This window comes from Cannabis sativa, chromosome 2, assembly GCF_029168945.1.
Source record: "Cannabis sativa cultivar Pink pepper isolate KNU-18-1 chromosome 2, ASM2916894v1, whole genome shotgun sequence".
Lineage (NCBI taxonomy): Eukaryota > Viridiplantae > Streptophyta > Magnoliopsida > Rosales > Cannabaceae > Cannabis > Cannabis sativa.
The window spans coordinates 47,206,145-47,230,123 of record NC_083602.1 but is presented as its reverse complement, the minus strand read 5'-3'; the positions used below and the strand labels follow the sequence as shown (position 1 = coordinate 47,230,123).

The window sequence follows — 23,979 nt, the reverse complement described above, 5'->3', positions numbered from 1 at the left end:
GTGTGATTTACAGCTTAAATTTTAATTCATGTTCATAACTCATATCTTGAAATCAATCAATCTAAAGATGTACAACTTGGTAACTTGAATCATTAAAATCTACTAGTTGCACTTTCAATTGGTATCAGAGCTTGAAATTTTATAAAAATTTGTGTTAGATCCTACTACTGTATGATTCTTGATCGTTGATTCTTGAATCAACCTTAACGATCGATTCTGTCGCAACTAACCTCCTCTGAGTTCTCTCTCAAAGAACTACAGAACATTTGTGTGTCTGTTTACCACTTCTGTGTGCAGGATGGAAATGTTTAGAGAAGGAGGCTCCACCTCGAGACCTCCTATGCTGGAAGGAGCCAATTATCCATACTGGAAAACCAAGATGCGTGCTTTCTTGAGAGCTGTTGATGAAAGAGTTTGGATGTCCATAGAAGAAGGGTGGTGGAAACCAACGATGATGGAGAATGAAATCGTCATACCCAAACCCATGAGTCAATGGACCACTGTTGAAATGGAAAGAGCGAATTTCAACTCAAAGGCTCTTCATGCCTTGTTTAATGCTATCTCCACTAACCAGTTGAAGGTTATAGCCAATTGTGAAATTGCTAAGGAAGCATGGGAGAAGCTAAAGATTAAGAACGAGGGAACTGATGCTGTCAAGAAATCAAGGTTGCGTGCCTTGGCAAAGGCTTTCGAAAATCTTACCATGGAGGAGGATGAGTCTGTGGCTGAATTCCATGCAAAACTTTGTGACATCTCTAATGAATCATATGCTCTGGGGAAAACTTACTCTAACTCGAAACTGGTTCGAAAGGTGCTTGGTGTCCTCCCCAGAAGATTCATGTCCAAAGTTACCTCTATCGAAGAAATGAGAAACATTGAGGAACTCGATCTTGACGAACTAATCGGGTCATTACAAAACTATGAGCTATCACTATCTAGGTGGAAGAAAACCAAGACACGAAAGGAGGTGGTGAAAGAAAAATCAGATGTTGGCATTGCACTTATTCACCAAGAAAACAAGAAACCTGTTCTGGAAGACTTAAATGGCATTACAGATGAAACCGTCGCCCTGTTAATAAGAAACTATGCAAAGTTCTTGAAAAAGAACTACAGGAAAAATTCACCAGCTGACAAAGAAAATCTTCTCAAGAGAAACAAAGGAGTAAATTTCAAACCAGGACAAGCCTCAACTGATCAAAAGGGGCGAGGGATTACGTGCAGAGAATGTGATGGATATGGTCACATTCAGGCTGAGTGTGCCAACACACTAAAAAAGAAAAAGGCCCTTGCAGCAACTTGGAGTGATAGTGATGAGGAAAAGAACTCCACAGCCAGTGAAGGATCAGATGAGGAAAAGCAGGTACTTGCATTCATGGCCTAAAGCTGTAATCCAGTTGAATCTGAAGATCATGCAGTCTCCACCTCATCAGAAGCAGACAGCACAGGTCGCCAACATGCTTATGAAGAAATGTTTGCACAATGGGAGTACATGACTAAACAGATTCGTGCCCTAAAGAACTCCCTAGAGCAAGTGGAGACTGAAAAAGGAAAGTTAGAAGACTCTGTCAAAAATCTCAGCCGACTTGTTGATGAAAAGGAGAATGAGATCTACAAACTCACAGCTGATCTAATCCGAACCAAGCAAGCTTTACAGTTCATTCCCTCAGGCACTGCTGCTATCAATCAAACCCTACAGCTTCAGAAGCCCTATGGTGATCGAACTTCATTAGGATATAAGATGCTATATAAGCAAGGGAATGACCTGTCTGTTGAGCATTCCTTACCCTCCAATGTCAATTCATCAAAGAAGGAAGATGGGTCTCCTGACACCTCAATCACCATTAACGAATCTGACTCATCTGAGAGGAGACATGTTCCAACTGGACCCATCAAACTCAAATTTGAAGGAAGGAGGACTGATGCTGACAACCACCCACAGAATGACGATTTCATTCCTACATGTCATTTCTATAATAGGAGAGGTCACATTCGACCTAAGTGTTACAAATTGTAGAACTACTTGAAAGCCATGATCAATCGACCAAATAGTTTCCCTCCACCAAATAAGTCACATGGACGCAAACCTCGTAGAGAATGGAAAATAAAGTCCAAACCAAATCCTGATGTTGGTTTGGTTGCAAAGCTATCTCTGTCTGCCTTTGTTGAAGGTCAGTGGTACTTCGATAGTGGATGTTCGCGTCACATGACTGGAAATAAGAAATTGCAAGTTAACTTCAAAGATGAAAAAGGGGGATCTGTCACTTTTGGGGATGGCAACAAAGGACAGATTGCTGGGAGAGGTGATGTAAATGTGAATGGAGCAGCTCAACTGACTAATGTCTTATATGTGAGAGGACTCAAAGCAAATCTCATCAGCATCGGTCAATTGTGTGACGACAATCTCTCTGTAAGTTTCACTAAAACTCAATGTTTGGTTTCATCTGATGGGTGTGTTGTCTTAACAGGAAACAGAACTGTAGACCAGTGCTATGCTGTATGCAATACCATAGTGTGCAACAGGACCTTCTTGGACAAACCTGACTTATGGCACTACAGGCTGGGACACTTGAACTACAGAGATCTCCAAAGAAGTGTGAAGCTTCAAGCTGTAAAGGGAATTCTTGACATGAAAGTTTCCAAGGAGAGAGTATGTGGTCCATGTCAGCTTTGAAAACAGCATAAGGCATCTCATCTCACAATTAATAGACTTCTCACCTCTCGTGTGTTGGAACTAATGCATGTTGACTTAATGGGGTCAATGCAGAATGAAAGTATCAGTGGGAAAAGATATGTAATGGTCTTGGTGGATGACTACTCTCGGTTTACCTGGGTTGAATTTCTTAGAGACAAGTCTGACACATTTGGATCATTCTCTGCCTTGATACTGAGATTGCAAACTGAGAAAGACTCCAAAGTTGGAAAAGTTTTTCGACTAAGAAGTGACCATGGAAAAGAGTTCGAAAATTCCATATTCTCAGAGTTCTGTAATGGCATGGGAATTCACCACGGGTTTTCAGCCCCAAAAACTCCTCAGCAGAATGGAGTTGTTGAACGAAAAAACAGAACTCTACAGGAAATGGCTCGGGTCATGATGCAGGCCAAAGATATTTCAAAACGATTTTGGGCTGAAGCTGTCAATACTGCCTGCTACGTGTGCAATAGAGTTCATCTGCGCACTGGTACCTCTCAAACTGCCTATGAGCTATTGAAAGGAAGACCTCCTAACGTGAGCCACATGCATATTTTTGGATGTACGTGTTATGTCCTGAACGATCGGGATCACTTGACCAAGTTTGATCCCAGGAGTGATGAAGGAACATTTCTGGGGTACTCCACCAACAGTCGAGCTTACAGAGTATTCAACAAACGGACTCTCTCTGTAGTTGAATCAATGAATGTGAAATTTGTTGATTTAGAAGGACATGAAGAAGTGTGGATCGAAGATGACTCTCCTGTTCTCTCAGGCTCTAGACCAGTCCTCACTAGACAGTCTCAAGTGTACCCTGACACTTCTACAGAGTCTCTAAATACAGCATCAGGCATATCAGGTGACAATCAAGCCAGTGCCAGTGGTCCAGGAAGAGGAAATGAAGTTGATAGTGCCCTGACCAACGAACCCCAACAAGTCAAAGTACATAAAAACGGACCCCCATCCTGGGTTGAGAAAGCTCATCCTCAGGCCACTGTCATAGGAAATCCAAATGATACCATGGTCACTAGACGTAAACTGCAGAATTTGTTAGCCTTTGCCTGCTATCTGTCACAGATTGAGCCCAAAAGTGTTCGAGATGCATTGTTAGATGAGTTCTGGTTGGCTGCCATGCAGGATGAAATGGGAAATTTCAAGAGACTGGGTGTCTGGATAATGGTCCCTCGACCAGATAGTGCAAATGTTATAGGGACAAAATGGTTGTTTAAAAACAAGTCTGATGAATTTGGGACAGTGACTCGAAATAAAGCACGGCTTGTGGCTCAAGGATATAGTCAGGTCGAAGGCATCGACTTTGATGAAACATTTGCACCCGTGGCTCGATTAGAATCCATTCGGCTACATCTTATCATTGCATGCTTTTTGAAGATCAAACTCTTTCAAATGGACGTCAAGAGTGCATTTCTCAATGGGGTAATTCAAGAGGAAGTCTATGTCAAACAACCACAGGGGTTTGAAGATCCACATCATCCACACCATGTGTACAAGCTCAATAAAGCCTTATATGGACTGAAACAGGCCCCACGTGCGTGGTATGATAGACTCACCTCATTTCTCATCTCTCATGGCTTCACTCGAGGTACTGCAGATAACACTCTATTCATTAAACATATTGACAAAGGAATCTTTGTTGCCCAAATATATGTGGATGATATCATTTTTGGCTCAACTTGTGATAATGAAGTCCAAACATTTGTCACTTTAATGACTAATGAGTTTGAAATGAGTTTAATAGTTGACCTTACTTTCTTTCTAGGACTCCAAATAAAACAACTAGATCATGGCACATTCATTTCACAGTCTAAATATGTCAAGTCTATGTTAGATAAGTTTGGATTCTCTCAGGTCAAGCATGCACACACACCAATAGGCACCACGTCCAAATTGTCACGAGATGAGTCTGGTGACCCTGTAGACCCCACTCTATACAGAAGTATGATAGGTGGCTTACTGTATCTCACAGCAAGTCGTCCTGATATATCCTTTAGTGTAGGTTTATGTGCCAGGTATCAAGCTAATCCTAAACAGTCTCATCTCTCTGCAGTCAAAAGAATTTTCAAATATCTAGCTGGGACAGTTAACTATGGTCTTTGGTATAGTTGTGACACGAATACCTCTTTGGTCGGATATAGTGACTCTGATTGGGCAGGATGTATAGATGATAGGAAAAGCACTTCAGGGGGTTGCTTTTACATTGGGAATAACCTAGTCTCGTGGTATAGCAAAAAACAGCAGTCCATCTCCCTTTCCACTGCAGAAGCAGAATATATTGCAGCGGGCAGCTGTTGCACTCAATTGATATGGCTGAATAAAATGCTTACTGATTATGGGTATCCTCAACACACACTGACCATCTTTTGTGACAGTACAAGCGCCATAAACATCTCTAAAAACCCTGTGCAGCACTCTCGGACCAAACACATCGACATCAGGTACCACTTTATCCGAGAACTAGTTGAGTCAAATATGCTGTCAATATCTCATGTGCCCACAACAAATCAATTAGCAGATTTGTTCACTAAAGCTTTAGATACTCAAACTTTTACTCATTTAAGAACATGTATTGGTCTCTGTACAATCTAAACTGTTCTTAGTGTCATTTGATCAATCTATTTTGCCTATGAGTATGAGTGTATGACACAGTTCTTCAGCAATGGTTCTTCTCTCCTTCCCCATCTACTATATACTACTTTGATTGTTACTACACTTGAATCTTCCCCAGTCAAAAAGGCTACCTCTTCCAGATGCAATGGGAAGAGCTCGCATAGACCTTGGTCTAATAAGTAGTATGCTCCTTCTCTATTAGTTCTTGGTACTCAAAGAGGACGGCTACATCTCTGGAAGAGAGTGAAAGCCATGTCTGGGTACTAAAGCAGAAGCCAGAGTGATATAAAAAAAAGAGGCTTTAAAAAAAAAAAAAACAATACAAAAATCGTTATTTTCCTACTATCAATTGTTGCTTAGTTGAGAGAGTGGTCCAGCTGATTTTCACTCTTCTTGGACCACATGAGATCACTGTTCACACACGAATGGAGATTCAATGTGTAGTGCTCACGTAAGTATCATTGTCGCTGGGGAAGGGGAATGATCTGTTGCTCAAGATGTGCAGTACGTGTGTTCTCAGAAACACTTTTCATTGATCAGCTGATATCATTTTTTTTGTCATAAAAGTTGAGTATCTCGAAGTTTTTTTGTTATTTTTCTGTTTTGTCTAAGTGTGGGCTAAATGCAAATATTGTTGGTATATTTGTCACAATTCTGGTTTCTTTGATACACTCATTGCCTGATGACGTTGGTTTGTTTCGTTTAGTGTGCCGTATGATGTGGTAGTAAATATTCAATTTGGGCGCGTACGGTTTCTTTGGCAAAAATCAAATTTTAAAAAAAATCATCATCATTTTTTTTGTCTGGTTAGTTGTGTCAGGGTGCCTATACTTAAGGCCTACGGAAAGTGATCAGTCTCACTTCTTCACTTTCCTCTCTGAAACCCTAAGCTCTGCCTCATCCAAATTCTTTCCTCTCTATCATGGAGAATATCACACCCATTGTCGTAACCCCTGTTGCTATGGTTGTTCCATCCATGGAGTCGACTGATGATCCTCCAGTGCCTCCTACAATCGCGTCTGCATTGCCTAATCCCTATCTTGACATTGTCCTCTACCAGTCGGAGGTAGGTGGTTCTGCACATTTCCCGAGTTCAGAGTCAACCCCGTCTCCCCCCTCACCTCCGGTCAGTTAGAAACTTCGTATGTTTCTAGGTAAGGCTCCTCCTATCTCTAAAAAGGTTCGTCCTTCACTTTCATCTCCTTCCCCACCTGTGTCCAAACGAGTCACTCGTTCTTCGTTGAGTCACCAGTCTCCCTCGAAACCTGTAGGCCCTCCTCGTCCTCCATCTAAGGTCTCTATTCCAACCCCAACCAGTGATCGTGTTCAACCCAAAGGAAAATCCTCTGCTGACACCACGTATCATCCACCTGAAAAGAAATCCAAGAAAAAACCCACTCCAGTTGCCTCTACAGAGTCATCTCCCAAACGGTCGTCTAGAGGTTCTAAAAAGTCCAAACTTCCCAAACTACCTATATCAACTGTCGACCCAGCAACAGTACAATGCTTTGTTGATGCCTCTAAAGCCTCTGTCTATCAACGGTGGTTTGGAAGTCGTGAGCTTTGGTTCGAACAAGTGGTCATATTAGATGATTTTCCTGAACTGCATGAGTTTTTAAAACTTAGGAAATGGGTCAACACTGTCACTAACTTGTCTGCTCCCCATCCCATATTAGTTCGAGAATTCTATACCAATCTGGATAGAACTGTTATTGCTGAGGGTCATCCAGGGTGTGTGAGTGCCTTTGTTAGGGGTCATAGAGTTCCTTTTGGTCCTTCCACTATTGCGTCCTTACTGCAAGTTGAGTCCATCAGGAATCCAACATATGGGAAACACTTCAATCCAGATCAATCTTTGATGGGTCGAGTGCTAACTGGCAGGGATGACTATACTTGGGACAAACAGGAAATTCTGGTCACTCACTTGACTCCATTCTATAGGGTTCTTCATCGAGTAGCCTTGTACAATTGGTTTCCTAATTCTCATTTGTCTGCTGTTACACTTGAGATTGGCAAGTTCTTGTATGCTGTAGGCACTAATGTGTCCATTGATCTGCCCTCGCTCATTTTTGAACGGGTACTGGAAGCCTCTGAATCCACTGGCACTCGTAACAAGCTACCATTTCCAAGTTTAGTTCAACGAGTTCTTATGGATGCTCACCCTCCACTCACAACGCATGATTATCAAGTTCAGAATCCGGTTCTCAGTAAGAGCTTTCTTTCGGTGGTCAACAGGAAGCCTTCTTCAACCACTCCCTCAGGAACCACAGTGAGTAAAGGCAAGTCTCCTATGTTCAAAGGACTCTCGGATTCCAGCTGGCAGGTACAAATGTTTACTGAGTTTCAATCTTTTGCCAAACGCTATAAGAAGGATCAAAAGCGTCAGCTTGCCTTTGAGGGCTCAATGTATCAAATGGTTTGCTCTATCAAGTCCACTCTTTTGCACCATTTTCCTGGGGATTCTCTGCCTGACATCTCTCTGCCTAAGTTTCATCGTGATTCGTTTGGCGCATCATCACACACATCTGGGAATAATGCACATATGCAGGGGGAGCCTTCAGCCTTGGATCCTGTCACTAGTTCAGCACAACCTGATCTAGATCCTCCAGCTGACACTGCAACACCCTTTGTGTCGACAGGACCACCTTCCCAGGGGGAGTCTGGCACAGCACAGGAACCCACAGATCATATTCAATGAAGGGAGAAATATATGTAATTCGTTTTGTTTTTGTAGTGGCTTTGTTTATATTCCTAAAAACTTTTATATATGGTTTATTAATATTTTCTGGTCTTTAGTTTTGTGTGTTAGTCATTGAACATAACCTGTCAAGGGGGACAATGTTAGTGTTATTATTTTGTGACAGTGTTTGTTCTGTTCAATGTCTAGTCGTATCTGGATTGTTAGTCTGTTATATCTGCACTAATGTTTGTTTACGAGAGTCTCTTTTAAGTGTTAGTTAGTGCCAGCTGGACTTATTTTGTGGATATATATATAGTCAGTTTCTGTTAGTAAAGCGGTTATCCATTAAATCGTTCAGACAGTTATTTCGGTTGTTTTGAGAGAGATAGTCGTATCTTGTTTCTTGTTGTTGTGATTACAGGTTAGATCTTGGAGCTTGAGAGTGATCATCAATGGCGGAATGATCTGAATCTGGAATTGTTGAATTCAAACTGAAGGGATTTCAGTGTCATCTTTATCATCAGATCTGAAGGGATTTCAGATTGAAGACATGTTGAAGAGGAGCTCAATTGTTGCACAAGGGATTGTGCATTAACAATTAGTGTTCTTGATTGTCGTTGGTAATTCATTACTAATTGCTGTAAAGGTTGTATTTGATTCCTTTTGAGAGAATTGGAAATTGTAATATGAACCTTTGATAAATAGTGGATGAATTTACCCTGGTTCGGGGAACCCAAGCACTAGTCGGCTGAGATGTGTTCTCAGTGCAGATGAAGCTTGTAAATTGATGTGTGATTTACAGCTTAAAGTTTAATTCATGTTCATAACTCATATCTTGAAATCAATCAATCTAAAGATGTACAATTTGGTAACTTGAATCATTAAAATCTCCTAGTTGCACTTTCACAAGACAACTTAGCTAATCCATTCACCAAAGTCTTGGCAGTGACTGCATTCGAAAAGCACCGCCAGAATTTAGGATTAATTGAGATGTACTAATTAGTTTCATATTAGTGCAAGTGGGAGTTTGTTGGGTTTTATGCCCTAAATAAAACTCCAATTCAATGTAATCCGTATTATTCAATATCAATAAAGGAACAAAAGTATTTTTCATTCATTTGTGTATGTTTTGATTCACATTATCAATTATTTGTTCACATACTTGTTCTTATTTATTGTGTGGTCAACACAGTGGAAAGTAAACATGACTCTGTGATTAAAGATTCCTAGATTTATCAGAACACTGGGGTTTTACTGATATGACAATCTACAACAAAGTTTACTTGCTTTTGGAGAAATGCTATGTTCTTTCCAGAGCATTGGTTAAAGTAAAGCTTGGGTTGGATGCATGGAGTATGCATCAGAAGGGACCGATATTGAACTTTGATATAGATTTATTAAACTTACCGTAATATCTATTCAATTCCATATCACCTAGTTGATCCTGGATCAAATGATTTTAATCCTGATATGATTATGTTCAATCTCAAGAGTGTTATTCGTGTTCTTCGATTTGTTAGTTAAGCCTACTTTTGGGTCAGGGTGATACGTACATTTTGGGAACACGGTAGTGCAATTGAGTGGGAGCGCTAACATAATTATGGAATCTATTGCTTCTATCTGGCAAATAGAATGTAAAAGATGATTTTCTTCGAGCTTAACCAAACAAAAATAAATGGCGGAGTACTCATTTCACTGAGCTAAAATATCATTTATACGAGGTTAAGTGTTACAAGGATAAAATACATTATAGGGTATTACGGTAATTTGATCCCTTTTACAGTGTAGATCATCTATCTAGAGGATCATTGATCAAATTAGGATTATAACAATGGATAATTAATAGCGTGTCTATATGGTGGAACATATAGAGCGTTCTATATAGCTCAGAGTGCAATTCTAAGTTCTATGCGTGGATTCAACGAAGAATTAATAAGTCCGTGAATTTAAGAGGTAAATTCTTGATCTGCTTATTGGAAGCTCCGATATATAGGCCCATGGTCCCCACACTAGTTGAGACAATGCTACTTGTAAGACTCATTTAATTAGTTTTGATTAATCAATTATAATTCTCAAATTAGACTATGTCTATTTATGAATTTATCACTAAGCAAGGGCGAAACTGTAAAGAAAGAGTTTCTAGGGTATATTTGTTAATTAAGAGACTTTGGTTAGACTAATTAATAAATATAATAAATGACAATATTATTTAATAATTATTTATAGTTATTAAATAGTTGAAATCGACATTTAAATGGTTGAATTTGAAAATTGGCATTTTTGAGAAAATGGGATGCAGAAATGATAAAACAGCAAAATTGCAAAAGTGGGGCCCATATCCACAAGGCATGGCCGACCACTTATGTATGGATTATCATTTAATATTTTCATTATTTTAATGCCAAAGAATTCAAGTATAACCCTAGGTGGTATACTATAAATAGGTAGTGATGGCTTCAGAAAAATAACATGCATCTTATTCCTTTCAGAGAAAAACCTGAGCCATCTTTCTATACTTAGCCGCCACCTCTCTTTCGTTCTTCTTCCTTGGTTGTTTCGAAACCCCTTAGTGATAGAGTAGTGCCCACACAGAGCAAGTGGTACCTCAATCATAGTGTGGAAGATCGTGAAGAATCCAGATTCAACAAGAAGGACATTCAGGCTCAGATCTTGATAATACTCTGTGACAGAAAGGATATAAGGGTTAGAGATCTGAGTGGAAGGAGATATATTATTCCGCTGCACCCAATGTAAGGTTTCTCATACTTTATATGTGTTACTTATGATTGTTTTAGAAGTTCATATTTAGGATGTTAATTAACATACTTGTGAGTAGATCTAAGATCCTGGTAAAATAATTCCAACAACCAGGACCCAGACCCAGACCTAATACCGAACACAGACTGGAACTCGGACACTGACACGGTTGTGTACACAGACCGGAACTGAGACTCGGACATATACCTAAATCTGGGACCCGATCCCAAACAAAGACTTGGACCTAGATAGGCATCCGGTTACGAACCTGGACTAGGACCAAGACCCAGAATGGGATGGAAATGCTGGACCTAGATCTGGACCGAGATCCTGACCCAGACCCAAACTTGGACCCGCACTCGGGACCCGAACTTGCACCTGGGCCCGAACCTAGACCCAGATCGGGGTCCAGACCATGACACAAACCGAGACACAGACTCGGAGCCGAACTAAAACCCACACCTAGAATCAGACACAAAGCTAGACCCGGACCCAGACAAAAACTCGAACCCAGACATGGATTAGAACCAAGGACTTAGACCCAGAACTGAATCCATACTCAGATTGGGATTGGAACTTGGGACTCGGACCAAACCTCGACAAAGACCCAGGACGCGAACCCACACCGAGAGCCTGATCTTGACCTAGACTGAAATCCAGACCCGAACCCAAACTCAGACCAGGACTCGAACTCCGACCCGAACTCAAACCCAAACTCGAACTCAGAATCGCAAATGGAACTAGAACTGAACTAGGACTAGGACTAGGACCAGGACGTAAACCCAAACCCGAACCCAGATCAAAACACAAACAGAGACCTAAAATCGAACCGAGACTATGACTCGAGCCCGAACCTAGAAAGGGACGCAAACCCACACAATAACCGGGAGCTTGACCCAGAATCAGGATAGGGACCTAGGAAACAGAACTAGGACCGAGACCTAGTACCCGACCCGGACCCAAACTTGAACCTAGGACACAGCTCGTGACCCGGCACCAGGAATGGAACCAGACTGGGACCCGAGATTTGGATCCAGATCTGGACCTAGGGCTTGGACAAAACCCGTAGTCGGTGTTTGGATTTGGGACATAGCCCTGGACCCGAACCTTGACAAGGACCCGAACCCACACCCGGACCTAAACCCAGTCCCAAACCAAAGTGGACCCGAAACCGTACCCTGTGACCCAAAATTTGAACCAAAACTGGAAGTTGACCGGGACTTGAACTAGGACTTGGACTTGGAATCATAACTTAAATTGGACCTAGATCTAGAACCGTAACAAGACCAGGACCCGGGTTCCAAATCAGACCTAGACCCGAATTGGGAGGCGGACCCGGATCCCAACCCAAACCTGGACTCGTGACCCGAACTCGAACTTGAACTCAGACCGAAACATGGAACCAGACAAGGGACACAGAACAAGGGTCCGGACCTACAACCGCACCCATGTCTCGATCCCGAACCCAAACTCAGAAATGGGACCTGGGACCTGAACTAGAACCAGACCGAGACCCGTGACAGTGATCCAAACCTTGACTCGGGATTTGGGTAACGGGGCCTGGAACAGACCAGTAGTCGGTGTCTAGATCTGGGACTCAGACTAGGACCAGAACCCAGGAGAAGAACCAAACTGAACCCAGACCTATACCTGGGACCCAAAATTAGAACCTGAACAAGAATCGTTAAACCAGGACCCTAGAACAAGACTAGGACCGTGACCAGGACCTGGAGCCAGACCTGGAACCGAACACAGACCTAGCCTCAAACCAAAACAGAAACTGGAACTCGGGCCCGGACACAGTCGTGTACCAAGACCGCAACTGACACCCAGACCTGGACCTAAATCTCGTAACTAATCCCAAACACAAACTTGGACCTAGATAGGGATCCGGATACGAACCTGGACTCAGACCAAGAACCAGGCTGGGATCGAAATGCTGGACCTAGATCTGGACCGAGATCCTGAACTAGACCCAAACTTGGACCGGCACTCGGGAACCGAACTTGCACCTGCACCTAGAATCAGACCCCAAGCCAGACCCGGACCAGGACCCAAACTCGAAGCTAGACCAGGATCAAAAAAAAGGACTTAGATCTAAAACTGAATGCAGACTCAGATCGGGATTGGAACTTGGGACTCAGACCAAACCTAGACCATGCCCCAGGATGCGAACCCACACCCGGAGCCTGTTGTGGACCTAGATTGAAATCCAGACCCGAACCCAAACTCAGACCATGACTCGAACTCTGACCCGAACTAAAACCCAAACTCGAACTCAGAATCGTAAATGGAACCAGAACCGAACTAGGACTAGGACCAGGACCAGGACCTAAACCCAAACCCAAACCCAGATCAAAACCCAGACGGAGACCAAAACTCGAACCGAGACTAGGACTGGTACCTGAACATAGACCGGACCCAAACCCACGAAATAACCGGGACCTGGACCCAGAATCAAGATACGGGCCTAGGAAACAGAACTAGGACCGGGACCTAGTACCCGACCCAGACCTGAACTTGAACCTAGCACCCAGCTCGTGACTTGGCACCTGAAATGGAACCAGACTGGGACCTGAGATTGGGATCCGAATCTGGACCCAGGGCTTGGAACAAAACCCGTAGTCGGTGTCTGGATTTGGGACCCAGCCCTGGACCTGAACCCTGACAAGGACCCGAACCCACACCCGGACTTGAACCCAGTCCCAAACCCAAAAGTAGACCCAAACCCGTACCCTGTGACCAAAAATTGGAACCAAAACCGGAAGTAGACCGGGACTGGAACTAGGACATGGACTTGGAATCATAACTGAAATTGGACCTAGATCTAGAATCGTAACTTGACTCGGATCCCAACCCAAACTTTGACTCGGATCCCAACCCAAACCTAGACTCGGGACCTGAACCTGAACATGAACTCTGACCAAAACATGGAACCAAACTAGGGACACAGAACCAGGGTCGGGGTCCTAGAACCGCACCCCAATCTCGATCCCGAACCCAAACACAGAAATGGGACTTGGGACCTGAAACAGAACAGACTGGGACCCGTGACAGTGATCCAAATCTTCACTCAGGATTTCGGTAACGGGGCCTGGAACAGACCTGTAGTCGGTGTCTAGATCTAGGACTCAGACTAGGACAAGAACCCAGACGAAGCACCAAACCCGAACCCAGACCTAGACCTGGGACCCAAAATTAGAACCTGAATAAGAATTGCCGAACCAGGACCCTAGAGCAAGACTAGGACCGTGACAACGACTCGAACAAAAACCTAGAACTGAACACAGACCTAGCCTCAGACCCAAATAGAGACTGGAACTCGAGCCCGTACACGGTCGTGTAACCAAACCGGAATTGAGATCTAGACCTAGAACTAAATCTGTGACCCGATTCCAAACACAGACTGGGACCTAGATAGGGATCCAGATTCGAACCTAGAGTCGGACCTAGACCTAGAGTGGGATCGAAATGGTGGAGCTCGATCTGGACCGAGATCCTGACCAAGACCCGAACTTGGACCCGCATTGAGGACCCGAACATGGACCACGTCCGAAACCTAGACCCAAATCGTGGTCCAGACCTGGACACAAACCCACACACAGACTCGGACCCAAACTCAAATCAACACCTAGAATCAGACCCAAAGCTAGACTCGGACCAGGACCCAAACTCGAACCCAGGCCAGGATCAGAACCAAGGACTTAGACCCATAACCAAATCCAGACTCGGACCGGGATTGGAACTTGGGACTCGGACCCAACCTAGACCAAGACCCAGGACGCAAACCCACACCGGGAGCCTGATTTGGACCTAGAATGAAATGCGGACCCGAACCCAAACTCAGACCAGGACTCGAACTCCGACTCGGACTTAAACCCAAACTAAATCGGTGTCTAGATCTGGCACTCAGACTAGGACTAGAACCCAGAAGAAGAACCAAACTAAACACAGACCTAGACCTGTGACCCAAAATTACAACCTGAACAAGAATCGCCGAACCAGGACCCTAGAACAAGACTATGACCATGACCAGGACCTTGACCCAGACCTAGAACTGAACACAGACCTAGCCTCGGACCCAAACTGAAACTTGAACTCAGGCCCGGACACGGTCGTGTACCCAGACCGGAACTAAGACCTAGACGTGGACCTAAATCAGGGACCCAATCCAAAATAAAGACTTGGACCTAGATAGGGATCCAGATACGAACCTGGACTCGGACCAAGAACCAGACAGGGATTGAAATGCTGAACCTAGATCTGGACCGAGATACTGACCTGGACCCAAACTTGGACCCGCACTAGGGACCCGAACTTGCACCAGGACCGGAACCTACACCCAAATTAGGTTCCAGACCTGGACACAACTCGGACGCGAACTCAAACACCCGCACCTAGAATCAGACCCAAAGGTAGACACGGACCCGGACCCAGACCCAAACTTGAACCTAGACTAGGATCAGAAAAAAGGACTTAGACCCAGAACTGAATCCAGACTCAGATCGGGATTGGAACTTGGGACTCGGACCCAACCTAGACCCAGACCCAGGAGACAAACGCACACCCGGAGCCTAATCTGGACGTAGACTGAAATTCGGACCCGAACACAAACACAGACCATGACTCGAACTCCGACTCGAACTCAAACCCAAACTCGAACTCAAAATCGCAAATGGAACTAGAACCGAACTAGGACTAGCACCAGGACCACGACCTAAACCCAAACCCGAACCCAGATCAAAACCCAGACAGAGGCTGAAACCCGAACCGAGACTAGTACTCGAACCCGAACCTAGACTGGGACCCAAATTCACACAATAACCAGGACCTGGACCCAGAATCAAGATAGGGACCTGGGAAACAGAACTAGGACCGGGACCAAGTACCCGACCCAGACCCGAACATGAACCTAGGAACCAGCTTGTGACCCGGCACCAAAAATGGAACCAGACTGTGACACAATATTGGGAGCCAGATCTTGACGCAAGGCTTCGACAAAACCCATACTCGGTGTCTGGAATTGGGACCCAGCCCTGGACCCGGACCCACACCCGGACCTAAAGCCAGTCCCAAACCCAAAAGTGGACCCGAACCCGTACCCTATGACCAAAAATTGGAACCAAAGCTGGAAGTTGACCGGGATTGGAACTATGACTTGGACTTGGAATCATAACTGAAATTGGACCTAGATCCAGAACCGTAACCAGACCAGGACCCGGACTCGAAATTACATCTATACCCGAATTGGGAGCCTGACCCGGATCCCAACCCAAACCTGGACTAGGGACTCGAACCTGAACCTGAACTCAGGCCAAAACATGGAACCAGACTAGGGACACAGAACCAGGGTTGGGACCTAGAACCGCATCCCAGTCTCGATTCAGAACTCAAACTCAGAAATGGGACCTGAACTTGAACCAGAACCAGACCAAGACCCGTGACAGTGATCCAAATCTTGACTTGGGATTCGGGTAATGGGGCCTGGAACAGACTAGTAGCCAGTGTCTAGATCTGGGACTCAGACTAGTACCAGAACCAAGAAGAAGAACCAAACTAAACCCAGACCTAGACCAGGGACCCAAAATTAGAACCTGAACAAGAATTGCCAAACCAATACCCTAGAACAAGACTATGACCGTGACTTGGACTTGGACCCCGACCTAGAACCGAACACAGACCTAGCCTCACACATAAACTGAAACTAGAACTCGGCCCCAGACACGGTCATGTACCCAGACCGCACCTGAGACCCAGACCTGGACCGAAATCTCAAACCCAATCCCAAACACAGACTTGGACGTAGATAGGGATCTGTATACAAACATGGACTCATACCAAGAACCAGGCTGGGATCGAAATGCTGGACCTAGATCTGGACCGAGATCCTAACCCAGACCCAAACTTGGACCCGCACTCGAGACCCGAACTTGCACCTGGACCCGAACCTACAATCACATCGGGGTCCAGACCTGGACACAAACTCAAACACCCGCACCTAGAATCAGACGCAAAGCTAGACCCGGACCCGGACCCAAACTCGAACCCAGACAAGGATTAGAACCAAGGACTTAGACCCAGAACTTAATCTAGACTCATATCGGGATTGAAACTTCGGACTCAGACCCAACTTAGACCAAGACCCAGGACGCGAACCCACACCCGGAGCTTGATCTGGACTTAGGCTGAAATCCGGACCCGAACCCAAACTCAAACCAGGACTCGAACTATGACCCAAACTCAAACCCAAACTCGAACTCAGAATCGCAAATGGAACTATAACCGAACTAGGACTAGGACCTGGACCAGGACCTAAACCCAAACCCGAACCCAGATCAAAACCAACAGGGAGACTTAAACCCGAACCAAGACTAGGACTCGAACCCGAACCAAGACCGGGACCTAAACCCACACAATAACCGGGACCTGGACAAAAAATTAGGATAGGGACCTGGGAAACAGAACTAGGATCAGGACCTAGTACCCGAACAAGACCCGAACTTGAACCTAGGACACAGCTCGTGACCCGGCATCAGAAATGGAACCAGACTGGGACCCGAGATTGGGATCCGGATCTAGACCTAGGGCTTGGACAAAACCCGTAGTCAGTGTCTGGATTTGAGACCCAGCCCTGGACCCGAACCCTGACAAGGAGCCGAACCCACACCCGTACCTGAACCCAGTCCCAAACCCAAAAGTGGACCCGAACCCATACCCTGTTACCCAAAATTGGAACCAAAACTGGAAGTTGACTGGGACTTGAACTAGGATTTGGAATCATAACTGAAATTGGACCTAGATCCAGAACCGTAACTGGACCAGGACCCGGACTCCAAATAAGACCTAGACCTGAATTGTGAGCCGGACCTGGATCCCCACCCAAACCTAGACTCAGGACCCCAACCCGAACATAAAGTTAGACCCAAACATGGAACCAGACTAGGGACACAAAACCAGGGTCGGGACCTAGAACTGCATCCCAGTCTCGATCCCGAACCCAAACTCAGAAATGGGACCTGGGACCTGAACCAGAACCAGACCGAGACCCATGATATTGATCCAGATCTTGACTCGGGATTCGGGTAACCGGGCCTGGAACAGACCAGTAGTCGGTGTCTAGATCTGGGACTCAGACTACGACCAGAACCCAGAAGAATAACAATACCCGAAGGGACGCCCAGTCAGCCTCACATCGAGTCTCGGATGGTCGCCCTTGACACGTGTCCCCATCCAAAAGCAGAAGCGGCTCTGATAAAGTCTACACGCAACTTCAAAAGTCCCGTACAGACTTGGGGGGCAAATGTTATCCCAATTTTTGCACTCTGACGTGGCATCACATGAATGGTTGCACGTGGAGTCTACTTGGAACATTTGCTCGAAAAGCACAGTCCGAGCAAGATGCCTCACTGGCATGCCCAGAGCAAAGTATTCAGTAATCCGCACAGAATGGCCAAACACTTAGCGAATTCAACTTTTCCATCACGAGTCATCAGCGTAATCCCTATAACTCAGGGATCAATTTACGTGGATATTGCATACACACGATCCCACTATCAGTGTATTCAGCCTCAATCCCACGATCCTTGCATTCAGCATTGATCCCACGATCTTTCTATTTATACGCATTGTAACGAGAGGGTAAACTCTTCCTCCCCAAGCTTACTAGCCCTATAAATAGTGATGCATATTCACTGGGCAAGAGATCGGTCGAAAAGCAGTTGAGCTAGGACTATACCCTAAATATATTATCTAAGAATTATATATTCAATGATATTGCTGTAAGAGCTATAAGAAAAGGAATCATTCTCCTTGATCTTAAGTCAATACAAGTAACAAGGATTAGGCTATTACCCAACTGCTCAGGGCTGAACCTCTATAAAATACATGTGTGTTTTTATTGGTTTATCATATATTTGTTATTATAAATATTTTATCGCTTATAAAATAGACTCATTGTCGTTCGCTAAAAGCAAGGTCAACAAAGGGAGATGTGGATAAAGGAGATGTAGATTGTAGAGTAAAGGTAAAAAATAAACATAGATAAATCAAATCTTAAAAGTGTAAAAATTAATCCCATTAATTAATTATAAATGAAAAAAAAGAAAAAACTCATTTAAGAAATTAGAGGATACGTTTTGGGGTTCATTCCACTCCTTAATAATAAACCTTCCTCACAATTTCTAATTAGCTACATAATATGTATGAGCATGCATTGCAGGCTCTCTAATTCTCATTACTCTACTCTCAAACAACTCTCTTAACTATTCTCTCGCTCTATACACTCTAGGACTATGCATACTATAAGCTCACTCAATTTTTTATTTCTCTTCCTATTTTTCAAAACAACTCTCTCCCTATATACGTATACACATTACCTTTTGGAAAGCTTATAAGAACTTTACCTTTTGGAAAGCTTGTCATGAAGGAATATCTTTTCTGTAGTGAGGCTTTGGTAGTTTCCCTGCTAAGAATAGGGCTAAGTTTTGGTATGCAACAATAAATGGCAGGTCTGGTTACATGCTTATAATAATAGTCAAGAAAAAGTTTTATATATATAGTTAAACAAATGTTCAGAGATAGGAAAATGAATGGTACTAAAAGTTGGGTTGAGAGAGTACTTCTGTGTGAGTAAGGGGCATTTGGTTCATACTCTTACTGGACTAAGATCCTCTCTTTTTGCTAAAAGAGCATCATAGTTCCAATGTTCAACATTAAAATTGGGTAAATGACACATTTCCTAGACATCCTCTCAATGGGAAAAGGAGGTCATGACATATCTGACCCATTTTCACAAGACATCTAAGCTTTGCAGCTTTACTCTCATTCATTCTTCCACATCTTCAAAAATCCTACCATACTAATCCATGAGCCTAAGAAAATTTAAGAGAAGAAAGAACACTACTCTAATTAGTCCCATTTCTTAAGATCCGAAAATCTAATATAACACATGGATTTCCCAAAAAGACTAGAAACCAAATTATAACAAATAATTCATGACAATAAGTTTCAAGTTCAAATGTTTGAGAACATAGCAAAAATATAGTCCAAGAAGCTAATATTAGATAATATTATTTTATTGTTGTAGACAACAAAATTTGTTGTATAACACATAATTTTCCTAATCACCATACACTAAAAATTGGTGGAATTCATTATTCAATTACCTTCATATATTACATGTATCATTTCTTGTGGATATAGCCAAAAATTCTGAGCACTGTATCAAAAATTAAAACAAACAAACACTCTTTACCGAAAAAGCCTAAACACATATATAATTAATAACATAGGAACTCACCTTTGAAAGATCCAAAACCTTTACAAAATGGACGAAGAAGAGAGGAGGAGGCCTCGGGGGTTGGGTCATCGCCCGATTAAGCAGAAGATGAAGAAGAGAGGGGAGGTCGCCGGTTGGGTCACTGCATAATTAAGAAGAGGAGAAAGAAGATGGTCAGTTTTGAAGAGGAAAAAATGGGTGAAAGAGAATGGTCAATTTCGAAGAGGATGAACTTGTTTGAAGAGAATGGCCAATTTGGCCAGAGCAATTTCGAAGGAGGAGACAAAGGTTAGGGATGTGAGCAGTATGTTATATAATTTTTGGTTTTTAGGGATTTATTAAATTTGTGTCGGTTCCTATCTCTCACAATTATATTTCACGTCATTTTTTAAACTTTGCAAGCACAATAGTCGACTATTACCAACTGACGCAAAATGAAAAACAAGTTTTTTAAATTTTTACTTTATTTCGTCGGTTTCTTTTTTATCATCATTTAATCAAACGACGCAAATAGTATATTATTAGTGACTTTTTAAATAGACGGGTCCAATTATTTGGACACTACTCATGTCGGTCAACACTATGAACAATAGCGTTGACCGATGTGAATAGTGTAATTTGTAGTAGTGCTCGGTCCAGACCCGGACCCGAACACAAACACGAACATAGACACGGACTGGGACCCAAGATCTGAATTAAAACGAGACCGGGACCTAAGATTAGGATCCAGATCTTGACCCACGACCCACAGCTTGGACCTAACCCGTAGTCGGTGTTTGGATTTTCGAATCGTACCAAGACCCCAACCTGGAACCATTTCTAGACCAGGATCCAAAACAAAACTCGGACCCGGGACCCAAAATCAGAACAAGAACCGAAATCAGGACCTTGGAACAGGAATTGGACCTCAACCCAGAACAAGATCTAGACGCAGAACCAAACATGGACCCAGACCTAGACTAGGGATTGATACCCGGACCCAAACCTAAACCCAGACCCAGACTTGCGCCAGGACCTGGACCAAAACCTAGACCCGTACCAGAACCCAGACCCATACCCAGACCCAGAACCAGACCCAAGCCAAGACTCGGACCTAGACCCAGACCCGGACGGAAGCCCCAACCCAGACCAAGACCTGGACTCAAACTTGGACCTAGAGCCAGAATCGTACCAAAAATCAGACTTGAACCCAGGACTCAGACTCAAACCTGGGAATTGGACCTAGACTGAGATCAAGATCGGGACCAAGACCGAGACTAGGACTGAGCCCTAAACTTGGATTTGGACTAGAACCAGAATTGGGACTGGGACCCAAGACTCGAACCTGGGACTTGAGAACCGAACCGTGACCTAGATGGGGGACTTGGGCCCCAAACCCCAACCTAGACCCAAACCTAAACCAAGGATCTCGACCTAGATGGGGGACTTAGACCCGAAACTAGGCCCCAGCACCGGGACCTAGACCCAAAACTTGACCCTAGACTCATGACACATAACCTGCCCTTGGACCCAGAATCTAGGACGTAACTACCGGGACGCAACCCCAAACCCAAACCCAAACCCAAACCCAAACTTAGGACTCGGCCCTGGACCCGGGACCATAACTAGAACAAGATAGGGATCCAAGACCGAGATCCTAATATGGACCTGAGGCTGCGACCATACCCATAGTCAGTGTTTGAATCCAGGACCCGAACCCAGATCCGCACCCAGACCCGGACAAAAACTGGGATCTAGACCTGATTCCAGACAAAGAATCTATTTAGCATTGGGATAGGAACCCAGACCTGGGACTGTAAGAGGACCCAAACTCAAACCAAAATCCATACTAGGACTTGGACCTGTACTGGGATCTCTGACCTGGGACATAAACCACGACTGCAACCTAGACCAAGACCGGGACCTAACCCCAAACCCAGACTCAAAAATCGAGATCAAACCCAGGACCGAAGAACCAAACTCGGACCTGGGACCCAAAACCCAAACTCAGACTAGTACTGGGACCCAAACTCGAACTTGAACCCAATTCGAGACCTGGACTCGAATCGGGACCTGAGACCTGAACCTAAACTGGAACATAACTTAGACATGGATCGGGACCTAGGACCCGAACATTGATGGGGGACCCAGACCCAGGAATTGGGCCCCCAAACTGGGACCAGAACTTAAATCGAGATTTGGGACCCGACCAAGACCCAGACCCAAACCTGAACCTAAGACCAACCTCAAGACTTGGGATTCGGAACTAGATGCTTGGACATGACCCGTACCCCATGAGTTGAAACTTGAACTGAAACCAAAAGCGGATCGGGACCCAAGAACAGGACCAAGACAAGGACTTGGACCCAGACCCAAAACTATATAGGGACTCAGACTCGGACTGAAACACTGACCCACACTCAGATTCTGTGTCTTGGTTCGGGATCTATTTTGGGTCTAGGTCGGGGTATGAGTTTTGGTCCGAGTCTAGGTCTGGGTTTGGGTCTAGGTCTGGATCCCAGTCTGTATCAAGGTTTGGGTCAAGGTCCGAGTTCGGGTCCCAGGTGCGGGTCTAGGTTTGGGTTTGGGTCAAGATCTTGGACCAGATCTTGGTCCCAAGTTTCAATCCCGGTCTGGGTTTGGGTCCAAGTTCAGGTTCTTATTTGGATCCCTATCTAGGTTTGAGTCTATGTTTGGGATCGAATCCCAAATTTAGGTCTAACTACTGGTATCGGTCCCAGTTTAGCTACACAACCGTCTCTGAGCCCGAGTTCCAATCTCGGTTTGGGTCTAGGGCTAGGTTTGAGTTTGGTTCTAGGTCTAGATTTGGGTCTTCGTCACGGTCCAAGTCTTGTTCCAAGGTCTTGGTCCGACGGTTCTTGTTTAGGTTCCAATTTTGGGTCTCGGGTCTAGGTCTGGGTTAGGGTTTGGGTCCTAGTCTAGGTTCAGGTCCTAGTCTGAGTCCCAGATCCAAACACCGACTACGGGTCTATTCCATGCCCCATTTCTAGGATCTCAAGTCAAGATTTGGATCCCTGTCACGGGTCGCGGTCTGGTTCTGGTTCTGGTTCAGGTCTTAGGTCCCAGGTTCGAGTTTGGGTTCAGGATTAAGACTGGGGTGCGATTCTAGGTCTCGGCCCCTATTTTGTGTCCCGAGTTTGGTTCCATGTTTGGGTAGGAGTTTTGTTGCGGGTTTGGGTCCCGAGTCTAGGTCTGGATTGGGATCCAGGTCTGGGTCCCAGTTCATGTTTAGGTTTTAGTTGGAGTCTGGTTCCTGGTCTGGTTACAATTCTAGGTCTAGGTCCGGTTACGATTCCAGGTCCATGTCCTAGTTTTGGTCCCATTCAGGTCCCGTTCTACTACCAGTTTCGGTTCTAATTTTGGGTCATAAGGTACGAGTTCGGGTCTAGGTTTGGGTCTGGGACTGGGTTCAGGTCTGGCTCTGGGTTCGTGTCCTTGTTTGGGTTTAGGTTCGGGGTTGGTCACCAGATGCAGACAGCGGCTATGGGTTCGGTCCAAGCACTGGGTCCAGATCTGAATCACGATCTTGGGTCCAAATTTGGTTCCATTTCGGGTGCCGAGTCACGAGCTGGGTCCTAGGTTCAAGTCCAAGTTGGGGGTCGGGTACTAGGTCTTGGTCCTTGTTTCGGTTCCTAGGTCCCTATCCCAATTCTATGTCACCGTCCCAGTTCTGGTTTGGGTATTTGTCCTAGTCTAGGTTCGGGTTTGAGTCCTTGTCTTGGTTCAGGTTTGGGTCTCGGTCTGGGTTTTTATCTGGGTTCGGGTTTGGGTTTAGGTCCTGGTCTTGGTTTGAGTCCTAGTCCGATTCTAGATCTAATTGTGGTTCAAAGTTTGAGTTTAATTCGAGTTTGGGTCTGGGGTTCAATCCCTGGTCTGAGTTTTGGTTTGGGTTCAGATTTTGGTCTAGGTCTGGATCAGGCTCCGAGTGTGGGTTCGAGTCCTTGGTATGGG

The 23,979-nt window shown here is 44.6% G+C and overlaps 1 protein-coding gene across 1 annotated transcript; it reads left to right on the top strand.

The window, feature by feature from the left end:
* The first annotated feature begins 298 nt into the window (after nt 1-298).
* On the top strand, nt 299-2,014 carry LOC133034323 (uncharacterized). Its single transcript, XM_061109384.1, has 2 exons — nt 299-1,360; nt 1,502-2,014. Exons 1-2 carry the CDS (start codon nt 299-301, stop codon nt 2,012-2,014), a joined length of 1,575 nt encoding a protein of 524 aa, XP_060965367.1.
* Nucleotides 2,015-23,979: the final 21,965 nt, after the last annotated feature.